This window comes from Perca fluviatilis, chromosome 9, assembly GCF_010015445.1.
Source record: "Perca fluviatilis chromosome 9, GENO_Pfluv_1.0, whole genome shotgun sequence".
NCBI classification, from domain to species: Eukaryota; Metazoa; Chordata; class Actinopteri; order Perciformes; family Percidae; genus Perca; species Perca fluviatilis.
Genome location: NC_053120.1, coordinates 27,854,977 through 27,867,413, shown reverse-complemented (window position 1 = coordinate 27,867,413; position 12,437 = coordinate 27,854,977). Strand labels below are relative to the sequence as shown.

The following is a 12,437-nucleotide window of genomic DNA, read 5'->3' as shown; positions in this document are numbered from 1 at the left end:
TCAAAATAAAACTTGAAAATAAACGTTAACATATATAACAGCTGTTACGTCAGTTCTACTTTACTTGTGCTCAATTAAAATACAATCAGTCAATACTTGTCTTTATTGTTATTACTGTAAAGTCTTAATTTAGCTGTAGCCTGCTTTTCCCATTAAGTTTGACTTAACGTTATTTTAGACTTTGAGCTAGCGGTTAGCCGAATTAGCTGTTAGCTAAACTAACGTTAGCTTCCCGGTGGAGGCTAGCCATAGGCTAGCGTGGAACAGATCATGCAGGTCGTATCCTCTGTAAAACAATATTAACTTGCGCATGTGCAGAACGGATCGTGCAGGCAGAACGGATCGTGTACCGATCTGTATTCTGAATGATTCTGAATGGCAGATTCTACGCATACGATAATACTTTGATTAGTTGGTGGAAGTAATTACACATGAATGAGCACATATTTGTGAAAGAACAAAGGGGTTTCTAAGAATCAACTCAAAAAATTATACAGTGGAGCTTAAATCAACCACCAGAACCGGACCAAGTAGGCTACAGATGGACTCACATTCAGCCGGCTCCAGAATGTGAGAGTGTGTGTGTGTGCGCAGAGAGAGAAAGAGAGACAGAGGGGGTGGAAGAAAAGGTGGAAGGCAATGCAAATAAAGAGTTTAAGTTCAACTACATTTTAGTGTTGTCTTTTTCGTCAACAATATTGCATGTTGATATCGCCACAGTCAGTGTTTAATGACGGCGTTGCTGTGTCGTCTCGTCATTATTATCGTTAACGAATTTAACACTTTATTTCCAAGCAGGCTTAGTGGCTTGATGGTTAACATTGAAGAATGGATTGCGTGGTATTTTGCCGACGGTAATGTTATTAGCAGCACACTTAATTAACGGACCCAGAGTGAGTCAAATGAAAACTGCTGTCTTTGCCCGGTCAGCTCCGAGATAGTCTCGCATATTACAGCTCACAGCAACTTAATACGATATAGTGTCTGGCTTTGGTTTGCTATTTATTTTGTAAAGTACAAAATTTAAGCTGCGCTTTTATTGTGATGGCAACGGTGTAGTCTGTGTGATAGCAGGTATACGCAGTATACCCACTAAGAAAGCTCCAGGATTTCCATTTACCCACTTAAAAATGCCCAATGACACGCAACAACATACTTTCCATTATATTTTTGATATATTTTGAATTGTCATCTATGTTTTTCTTCTTCACATAGGCTAAATAAAGGTATTTCCCCCATAAATTGGTGCATAAAAGTGTATCCGAATACAGGAAATGAAGTCGTTGATACTCAAAACTTCCCTGGGGGAGGACACCCAGACCCCCCACTATGATATGGCCCCCCCTTCCCCAAATGCAGTGTTTCTCAACCTTTTTCAACTCGATGTTCCTGTCAGATATCCACTTGTGCTCCAGGAAAGTGGAGAAAAGTTTGCTTGTTATATCAAGCAATCATGTTATGTTGGAAGCAGCAAAAAGTGAGTCAGTAAACATTTTTTACTTAACAATACTGCAATATTAATATACTCCACTGCAAGTAAAAGACTTACATTGAAAAGTATGTATTCTTTTTTTAAAGACTATTTTTTTCTTTAAATGATAGGACAGCTAGGTGAGAAAGACATGCAGGAAATTGTCACAGGTCGGACTCAAACCCTGGACCTCTGCATCGTGGAATAAGCCTCTCAGTAAATGTGCGCCTGCTCTACCCACTGACCCAACCCGGCCATGAAAAGTATGTATTCTTTATTAGCAACATGTGCATATGGTATTAAAAGAAAAAAAAAACCTCATAATTTAGAAAAATGGCCCCTGTGAGTGTGTGTACAGTTATATATTATTTATTTTTTTATCTGCAGTTAGTAATTAAAGCTGTCAAATAAATGTATTTAAGTAAAAAGTAAGATATTTCCCTCTGAATTGTAGTGGAGTAGAAGCATGTAATACCTCAGTGTAGTTTAATACAGTTACTTGAGTAAATGCAGGCTAGTTACATTCCACCACTGACATTGTTTATTAATGTTAATTACTGTACCATTATTATAATGTATTCAAATAGGGAAATTTGAGCTGAAAGTCTATTCTTTATTAGTCTCAGGAATAAAGTTGTTTGGATGAATGATTTGACTTGATGACATAAATCAGTCTTAATCTGCAGTCATACTCTCAACACTAACAGCTTCCATTATTTCAATTGGTCTTTAATAGTAACAATGTTCCGCCTGAAAGTTAATGAGGTTTCACTGCATTAACTGCTACAAACTGTGTGACACTCAAACCAATAAGTGACACTCTAATGGGCTTCAATAACGCACGAGAAGACATTCGCAAACATTAAATCAGTGTGAAATCATCGCTGTGATTGACTTATCCACGCAGCCTGCACAGTCAAATGTGTGCTGCGTCATCGGAGGACTGCGGGACCCACAAACACCGGTGGTTCCCCTGCAGTGCGAGAGATCAGCGATGGGACTAGGGACAGAGAGGGAGGAGAGAGAAAGAGAGGGAGGGAGGGAGAGAGGTGAGCGCTGCTGCAGAACAACATTTAGCCGGACTGAGGAGTTAAACGGCGGGCAGCAGCACATCTGCTCCATCCAGGCATTAATCCTGTTGTGATAGCCATGGTAAGTTCACTTCTGTGCTCCATTAGTACGGCTCTGCTCTGCAGTTCGCTGTGCTGCTGTGGGAACTGCAGGGATGTTTATTGGACTAACCTTGACAAAAATGATGCAGCAGAGCTGTTTATAGTGTGCAATGTGCATGTAAAGAGGCTGCTTTAGTACCTCTGCTTCACTCGGGCCTGTTCAGATGTTGTCTGCTGCAGCAGGGCTGTTACGTGTTACATAGGATATGGTTATTCACAGGTGACACTGACAATGCAGACCTCTAGCAGTGCACACAGCTGCAGCACATAGCTTGGCTCCTGTATTTTGATGTTATGATGATTTCATCCACAATGAAACCCACCCTATGTATCTAGTTTTTTATCAAGGCTTTGCAATCCATCATGGATTCATGCAGCACCACCGGGGACATAACATGCTGGGTCAAAAATACAGCTAAAGAGAGCTCGTAAAGATAATTAGCACTTGACCAGAATAAGCAGCAGTAGCTTCCAGAAGTGTTTCAGCAAGGTAATCCTTCATTGGTCACTGCCAGGGTTGATTTTTCACATACTCTGATGACAGTTTCAGAACGTGTTGTAGTCTCTTTCTGCCCTTCCTAATGTCTAATATATATATGTATGTTATTTATTTCTTCTTCAGTAACTGTGATTATTTCATGTCTGCATGTATTCCTTTGTTTACTATTGGCCTCTACTGAGCCAAGTCTGTTTCCCTCAAAACTTTCCCAATACTTCCTTTTCCTTCAACTGGCGCTTTGCAGTAAAGATTATAAAAAAAAAAAGGTGCCAAAAAAGCTTTAAGTTTTGACTATCCTGTGAGGACTATCTTCTCTTTTCACATGACACAGCTGGCAGTTTAAAACTGCTATGCGTAGCAGACTGTGACTTGAAAGCATGTATCTCAAACCAAACACAGTCAAGTCACAGGCGGCTAACCTTATTTTGTGAAAGCTGAACTGATCAATTATCTGCTACTTTTTGATTTTCACTGACCAGCTAAACTACCTAACATTTAAACACCTAAAGTGTGAGTTCTCTGGTAGGGTTTCTGCATAACTGAAAGGCATGAGACAGTTGCATGAGATATATTATATGTGTGGTTATGGTCTTTCATTATGTATGTACAGTTAGTCCAACCAGAAATTTTCATACTAAAGTTGCCACTGCCAATAGGTTAAGACCCTTGTTTCTGACACTGAAGATGTCAAGCTATTGTCTTTGGTACTCTTCACTTTTGTATTTTAAGGTCTCGATTGTCTTCTCCGTTTTCGTTTAACCTGCGATAACCATAATTGTCTGTTTTCTCCCTTCCTGCAGTTCTCAAAGCAGCTGTGGCCTCTGGCCTTTGGGAAAATGTCCTTTGTGGTTTTCATCCTGACTTCTGCCCTCTCAGTGACTCCCCTGCTGTCTGACATAGACAAGGGACGGAGAAAGGTGGTGCATGTGCTCGGTAGGGAAAATTATTTCTTTCCTATTTCAGCTGCAAAGTCAGGAGCTCTTCATTCTGCACGGATCTGCATAGCTGTTACAGCATGTGCTAGAAAAGATGGAGGATACACTGTCTGCAGAGGTCACCTCAGAGTTATAGAGATGACACCTTTGAAACCAGGAAAAATGCAATTATTAAGTCTTACACAGGGCTTAAAGATCCAAAGTAAAAAAGGGGAGAAAACCAGCATGCTCAAGCCTTCAAAAGAATCCAATGAAGGATTTTGAAACTGTATGTAGGTGTATGCACAGAAACACACAGAATATTTCCACCAGTAGCTCATTACGTGTGCCAAGGCTGTTGTAACTATAGAATATTAATACATTATCAAAGTTGTTAATATCCCATCTAGAACTACTACCAAGTATTCACTTGAGGACTATTACATTTAAACACTATAAATATTAATGACAGGGATTAAACTAATCGACTGCATGAGACCTGGCTGTTAGCTTCATTCTTCATTAGAATATATATTTCTCCAATGAGTGAACAACTCCTAGACGCCCCCTAGATATGCATTATATGTGAATCTATCTATACATTCTTGCAGATACTTTGCAACTAGTAACATCAGCCATTAGATAATATCTTTATTAATATAATATAATAATAATATTTTTTTAACCAGGAAAAGACTCATTGAGATTAAAAATCTCTTTTTCATGAGTGTCCTGGCTAAAACAGGCAGCAGCACAACCACACAAACACAAAATACACAAACAGACTAAAGACATAAAACAACTGAATCAGCAAATCCCTCAAAGTCACCCACAATCCTAAACACATCAGGCAAAACATCTACAGCCAGATGTGGCTGGGTCCAAGTCAATCAACATTCTCATAAAAGCGACCAATGAGACCAGCTCATTAAGTTTCATGGATTTCTGTAACTTGGTTAACTCCAGGTAGAAGGAGCAGCAAACTTAAACACCTTTTCCCCAGTTCAGTTCTAACCTTTGGAACAGACAGAAGGAACGAAGATTGTAAGTCCCAATACTATTTACACTGATATAGGTAATGATTAATAATGATAAAGTAGAGTGAAAAGTATATTTTCCTCTAAAAAAAATATAGAAGATTGCAAGTATAAAGTGGCATAAAATGGAAACAGTTGACTAAGGTACCTTTTTGCTTGGGGTCAGAATAACTCCACAACAGACTATCAGACACACAGCCCCGACATCTTGTTGTCTTATAAAGTCATTATGGCTAATATGTTAGCAAATAGTTTCCTATAAAATGATCATGCCATTAGAGTCGTGACCACCTGATGAATTGAATTCCTGTATTTACTCTTGTTTTGGTCTCCACCAACTTCTAAGAAATATATCTGGGTCTTTAGATGTTTGACATTCTTTTCCAGGTAGTCCCTAACTTTGCTTGTCTGCTGCTAGACAGGTAGCGTACAGGGGTTTTATTAGAACTTGTTTGCACTAATTAACGGCTGCCTGCTGCTTCTAAGATGCCAGTTTTACCATGACAGTGTAGAGTTGCATGCTATCCCATCTTTAGATCTCAACGCCCTTCACACAGGCACTCTGAATAACCAGCAGGAGTCAGTAGTAACATGGAGTTGTTTGTCTTAACATCAGACTGTTGCAGCGTTGGGAAATAATATGCCTACAGTTTTGATTAAACACCACTTTGCTTTCCTGGCTGCTGCTGATAAACAACTTTGCAGAGAGCAGTTAGCAGGGTGATGACTAATTGCTGGCTGGCATGGATAATTGTTGGTGCCTTTATCTGGTCACAACATAGCAGAAAACCTCTTGCAGCAGCTCATTAAATGTTTGCACCACACTTGTTGTGTGCGTGTAGTCCTTGGCTGCCTCGACACACACACGCACGCACACACACACACACACACGCGCACGCACGCACGCACGCACGCACGCACGCACACGCATGCACGCACACAGGTGCTTAAATGTATTGTTTTTATATCTTTTATTGTTTTTATTCTGTTTTATATGTCCTGTAAGGATTATTTATTGTATTTATTTTATGCACCCAGTGGAGTAGCGCTCCTAATTTCGCTGTATTGTAAAGTACAATGACAATAAAGGCATTCAATTTAATTAAATTCAACACACACACAGCTTCTGTCTGCCAAAATGCAAACTAGGTCTTGTTAAAGCCCATTAGGAGAAGAGGCCTATGGTTACCATTAGTCTTGGGTCATTTTGGTGAATTGTTCTCGAGAAAGAGAGGTTGAGGTTAAAATTTGGAGTGGGGGTAATCTGATGAATGATCTGGGCAGAGGAGCGAGTTAGCTCCACACTGGACTATTTGACCAACATATTTTCTCCACTATTGATATGCTGGATGTTGAGGCACTGATGTGACAGCACAAGTGAACAGCACACGCTTTATTAAATTTTGCGAGCGCCTCACTGTGTATCCCTCACAAAGGGAATCAAAGATTTAATTTTACGATTAGAGGAGTTAATAAGTAACTAAGTATTGGCTGTCTCGAGAGCGATTGCAATCAGGATTTGACTGCACATATTTTGCATGGCAATGCATAATTCCTTATGCATTTGCTTGTATCCACCACTTATATTATTATTTGCCCTTCGTTTAACCGAGTTTCATGACTCAAAATATAGATTTCTGGCCAAGTTGGAAGTGCTGTAGTGGCAAGCATAAACATTAATCGAAACCCATTTGCAAAAAGTATAAAAATAGTGAGAAAGCAGAACCAGCAAGATTAAAATAAATGTTACATCATTATCATTCCTTAAATACAGTATTTGTTTTTGCACAGAGGATGACACTGGTGCGGTGATTGTGCAGACAGCTCCTGGTAAAGTGGTGACACATCGCGGGGGCTCCATCACTCTGCCCTGCAGATTCCACCATGAGCCGGAGAACACCGATCCTGCTCGCATTCGGATTAAATGGACCAAAGTGACTGATGCACTGCAGTTTGAGGATGTCTTTGTTGCACTTGGAAGGTGAACATTTTCAGTCAATCAATTTGTATCTATTGTTTTAATCCTTTTTCTTCTGTTTCTCAGTTATAGAGCCCAATCCAGCAAATTTGAAATTGATTTGATAGATTTCAATTTATTTTACTGCCCCGTAGATGCTTAGCACACATTCACTATCTAGTATAATGTAAGTATTTTCTCAAAATCACTCATATGTCTGTGTATAAGGCTATAAAGTAAGTCCATTTTTTCAAGTTAGAGCATTTCTTGATTATTTTCCTCAGAGCCACTTTATTGAGTGAAAAAAATGATACTTTTACATTTCTGTCAAATGTCTCCAGGCAGCAGCGTGTGTTTGGATCGTACAAAGGCCGTGTGTTTTTGGAGCAGGCAGGCCCAGGCGACGCCTCAGTGATCATCCAAAATGTCACACTGGAGGACTACGGACGCTTTGAGTGCGAAGTCACTAATGACATGGAAGACGATACAGGATTTGTCAACCTCGACCTAGAAGGTCAGGATTTAAAGATGCAAACTGGAAGAGATTTTGTTGAAGCTCTGACATCTCTAATGCTGGACTGGCTGTCATAGTTGGCCAGAGAGATATACCGCTTCACATGAGATCCAAGTGAAATTCATACATTTACTTAGTGACTCACCTTTACTTATTGATTAACACTCAACAGTAGGTCTGTTTCTGTCACCTGTAGGAGTGGTGTTTCCCTACTACCCCCGTGAGGGGCGCTATAAGCTCAACTACCATGAGGGGGAGGATGCCTGCAAACAGCAGGACGCCATTCTGGCTTCTCACTCTCAACTGCACAAGGTGAGTGTATGCCTTTCCTTTGGACCAAATGTCTGTCACGTTCAAGGCAGATTAAGAGAGACTAGGGTAAAAGGCACAGGTCACTACCAAGGATTTATTAGAGCTATGTAGATCACACCTTCCATAGCACATTCACTTATAGGCTACTCTTTTAGTTGCAATAATGCACTTACTGGCTACAATCCTCAGTCATAAACTGCTTAAGAGCAGCAGTAAGTCTGAAATTAAGACTATGCATATGACCAGTCCAGACATCTTACTGTGGGCCCATCTTCCTATTTAAAAAAAACATATGCTTTAAAGTCCAGAGTAATGGAGGTATGTCAGAAGAGATAAACCAAATTCTTTCTCCTCTTAATAGTGTATTTAATCCTTCAGTATGACCCGCTGACGTACATTATCTCCCTCCACAGGCCTGGCTGGAAGGACTAGACTGGTGTAATGCTGGATGGCTGGAGGATGGCTCAGTCCAGTACCCTATCTCTCATCCCAGAGACCAGTGCGGCCGCAAGGACACCCCCGCTGGCGTCCGTAACTATGGCTACAGGCACAAAGAGGATGAGCGCTACGATGCTTTCTGTTTTACTTCCAAGCTCAATGGTGAGAAACTGAGAAGGATGTAGGTTGGCGGCCTTTGTTGTGTGCACAGGCATGTCTGTATCTGAAGATCAGAAACACTTTGTAGTCCATCTATATGATCATACGAATAAATACAAACACCCAACTGAACATAAAGCATCTGTGGCTCATAATAGGAAGAGAACAAGACATTGGCGGAGCTGGATTGTTGTGGTACTGTATAGAAAGAGGATACATCATGAGTGTTGGACTGTGGGGAAATTAGGCCCATGTTTCTGATCTCTGCCTGTGATCTTGCTGGCCTAAGGCCATTGGATTTAAATCAGGCTGTGTTGATTCAGCCCTGCAAGGGCCACATTGTCCTCTGGGTGCCAAGCATCAGCTTTCATCTCCCAGTTCTTTGATTTACATCACATTCCCACAGAAAGTCTGCTATAGTGTCTCCGTCACACACCTCCAGGATCATAAGCTCAAAGAAACTTGGGGAAATCAGAGGCTGGATTAGTTTTTGCAGCATGAAAGTTATCTCGAGTCCCAGGGCAGTTGAACAAGTCTACATGTATGTAGGAGAAAAAGGTGTAACAAAAGGTTTTACTCCATTACTTGATTATTGTTGAAAGATAATGTTTTAGTAATCAATATTAAACCATTCATTATGGAAGGAAGAGTTTGTTATTTGGCAAATTACGTTTATTTGCTTTTATGCCAAGAGTTAGATGAGACGATTGATATCACTCACGCTAGGTATGAAGCTACAGCCAGCAGCTGGTTAGCTTAGCATGGGGGAAACAGCTAGCCTGGCTCTGGCTAAAGCTCGCCATTTGACCATGGCAACCACAGAAACCACAGCGAGGGAAAGGAGGTATTGTGCGCCTTGCTGCTGCCAAAACAAAACACAGAACATGGATGTTGCGGTCTAGAAGCACCCTTCTTTTCTCCGTAAGGATTAAACAAATGAGATGTAACATATTGTTTAGTTCAGAGGTGCTGGTAGACACATTTTCTTACCTCCGGACAGAGACAGGCTAGCTGATTCTTTATGCTAAGCTAAGCAAGCTAGCTTCATATTTACCCTACAGAAATGAAGTGTCTAACAAAAACATTGGCCATATTAGTGAAGCATAGAACATCACTGGTTAACAGGGAATTTTAAAAATGCAGTTTGGAAAAAAACTTGCGCTTCTTTGAAGTTTGAAAGAGAATTGAAATCTTCTCATGCATTCTAAAAACTAAATAGGCATTTTATTATCTAAATAAAAGACAATGAATAATAAACAATTTTGGGATAGTCTAAACTGGAACAAAGGAACCTTAAACGGTTGCTCGTGGCTTCCCCTGTGTGTTAATTATTGTGGACAGTCTGTTGCGGGCAGGAGCTTTCAGCAGTGGTTGTGACCGATACTGTTGCTCAGTCCAGCTGGAAGGTATTTACTGAGCGTCCCCTGGGGAATATGAGACAATATTCTGCCTTTCTAATAGCCAGCAGTCACATAAACAAGCATAAAATCAATAGCTGAGCAAAGTGCAAACCTGAGGTTGTGGACATGATTTTAATGATAGCAGTTGTGGCTGTTTAGAGAAAACTATAACCTCTTTATTCCTGGTTTGGGTCATTTTCCTTTGCTTCTTTCTGAGGAGAAGCTTACTTTGTGATTCAGTTCAGTTGAAACAATTCAGCCAATCAGGACACCAATTGCTTTAATACTGCCAGGCGAAAAAAAGTCTTCCCCAGAGGTGAGATGAAAGCAAAAATGGAAGCGTTTTAGGAGTAATTTTGAGTTAGAGTATTGCTTTTCGATTTTGAGCAGCTGCCCAGACGGTTGTTGGAACGATTTGATATTCTGAACACAGATGCAGACAGACTGAGAATATCTTCCCTCAGGGCTCGGCTTGTCTCTGGGGCTTCGCTCTCTCATTCACTCCTCTCTCTCTCTTTCCTTTTACCCTCCTGAACAATGCACTTGCTCTGTTTTCTTTCACCTTTTCAGTTGTTCTTACAACAAACATCCTCTCCTCTCCGTCTATATCCCCATAGGCAAAGTGTACTTCCTCAAACGCTTCAAGAAGGTGAACTATGCGGAGGCGGTGAAGGCTTGCATTCGAGATGGCTCAGCTGTGGCCAAAGTGGGTCAGCTGTACGCTGCATGGAAGTTCCAGCTCCTGGACCGCTGTGAAGCCGGCTGGCTGGAGGATGGCAGCATCCGTTACCCCATAGTCAACCCCCGTTCTCGCTGTGGAGGATCCCAGCCAGGCGTCCGACACCTGGGATTCCCTGATAAAAAATTCCGCCTCTATGGGGTCTACTGTTTCCGCAGAAACGAGGATGAAACAGCAGGTGGTACTGAAACGACAAAAAGCCCCACAAATAGTATGACAAGGAGAAAGAGCAGCCGCAGCATCCCCGTGAATGCTACCAGTGTGATTTAAAGTGTAGAGATTGAGAGCAAGAGGGGGGGATGCAATTTAAATTTGACAGTAACAACTGTCGCCTAGCAGCCGACTCCATTCATCGCTTTTAAAGTAAAACACTTACAGACAAGATGTACTCATTTGCAGATTTGCCAGAGAGAAGAAGCGAGGCTGTATAAAATTAAGGGTGACATCTTTATTAGGCTGATGTTCCTTCCATCTCCAGTCAGTCAATCATCTTAAGGAGTATGTTAGCACTTCTGTCGCTGGAAAACTGTGAGGTTAAACAACAGCTTGATCATTACTCAGGCACACATCAGATCAGATGCAATGAATATCCTTGTTTACGTGTGTGGGTGGGTGTCATATCTCTGCCCCCTGCTGTGGCCCCTGAGCTCTGAGCTCCATTCTGAGCCAGAATCCCAGTGCCAGGGTGAAAAGATCCATTACTGTGTGAGACGGGATGATCTGCCCGACTGTACTTTTCGTTTAATTGCCTGTATCCGGGTGCCATGTTTGGTTAGCAACACTCTGGCACAATGTGAGTCATTTTTCTCATTAACTAAGACTTGGCAATATCATCATCAGAGCTGCACAAGTAGTGAATATTGCACTAGCTCTAAAAAGATTTCCACTTTAAATACATAGAGCTTTATTTTGTGATAGCATCTTAGCTTAGACTGAAGCAAGCATGTATTGATTGGCTAAGAGTAGTTGCTGAGGCTGAACAAGCAGAAATACAAAGCTACGATAATTGCTATTTCCCGTAAGCTACCTGGGCCACCAGTTGCACTATAAATGTTACAAGCAGCAACCTTTATTACAGAGTATGTTTGCCACTATACAGAATGGATATGAAAAAATAAAAGTCTTGAAATTGTTGCGTTTGGGTCAACTTTGTTTTTTTCCTATATCAAGAGATCTACTGATGGAGGACAATTTAAAAGAAAAACACTGATTAAATGAGAAATTTAGCAAATTAACTTCCGTAAAGGGCTGGAAGGTGCAGTAAATGTTCCAATGAGTTTAATGGACATGGACTGACTGCATTTATACAGTGCTTTTATCCAGAGCACTTTAGTTTATACACACGCACGCGTGCACACACACTCACATGCACAGACACACACAGACACACACACACACACTCTAATGGCAGTGAGCAACCATACGTGGCTCAGGCCTAACCATGATGAGCAATTGGAGGTTCATCTTGCTACCGTAGGACACTTCAGGGAATCAACTCCCTGACCCTGAGTTTAATGGACGACCTGCTCTACCTACTAAGCCACAGTCGCCCAGTTTATCATCCTACAGTGTCTCTAAAAAGTTAATAATGTACAGGATATACATTGAAACAAGTCTACAGCCATGCTACCGGCTCTGTAAGTGGTGCTTTGACCTAAATGCTAACATGCTCACAATGACAATGCTACGATTCTAATGATTAGTCATGAATACCTTTGTGTTCCATGTAACAATCATTACTAATATTTATTAATACATTGTGTGAGTAGGAATTACAGCTGATGAGTGCTTTCATTCTGGAGCATTTGTGCTTCGCGCTGCCGCG

General features: G+C 41.1%; 1 protein-coding gene across 1 annotated transcript; it reads left to right on the top strand.

The window, feature by feature from the left end:
- Positions 1–2,419: 2,419 nt before the first annotated feature.
- hapln4 (hyaluronan and proteoglycan link protein 4) lies at positions 2,420–11,747 on the top strand. Its single transcript, XM_039812485.1, has 7 exons — positions 2,420–2,623; positions 3,943–4,075; positions 6,885–7,074; positions 7,392–7,564; positions 7,761–7,876; positions 8,290–8,476; positions 10,491–11,747. Exons 1-7 carry the CDS (start codon positions 2,621–2,623, stop codon positions 10,880–10,882), a joined length of 1,194 nt encoding a protein of 397 aa, XP_039668419.1. The 5' UTR covers positions 2,420–2,620; the 3' UTR covers positions 10,883–11,747.
- The last annotated feature ends 690 nt before the right edge of the window (positions 11,748–12,437 follow it).

What these genes read in the sequence shown, in the direction of transcription:
- hapln4 (XM_039812485.1), top strand. An exon ending in AAAGGTGGTGCATGTGCTCG is followed by an intron (nt 4,076 to 6,884) that starts GTAGGGAAAATT and finishes GTTTTTGCACAG; the next exon opens with AGGATGACACTGGTGCGGTG. An exon ending in CTCACTCTCAACTGCACAAG is followed by an intron (nt 7,877 to 8,289) that starts GTGAGTGTATGC and finishes CTCCCTCCACAG; the next exon opens with GCCTGGCTGGAAGGACTAGA.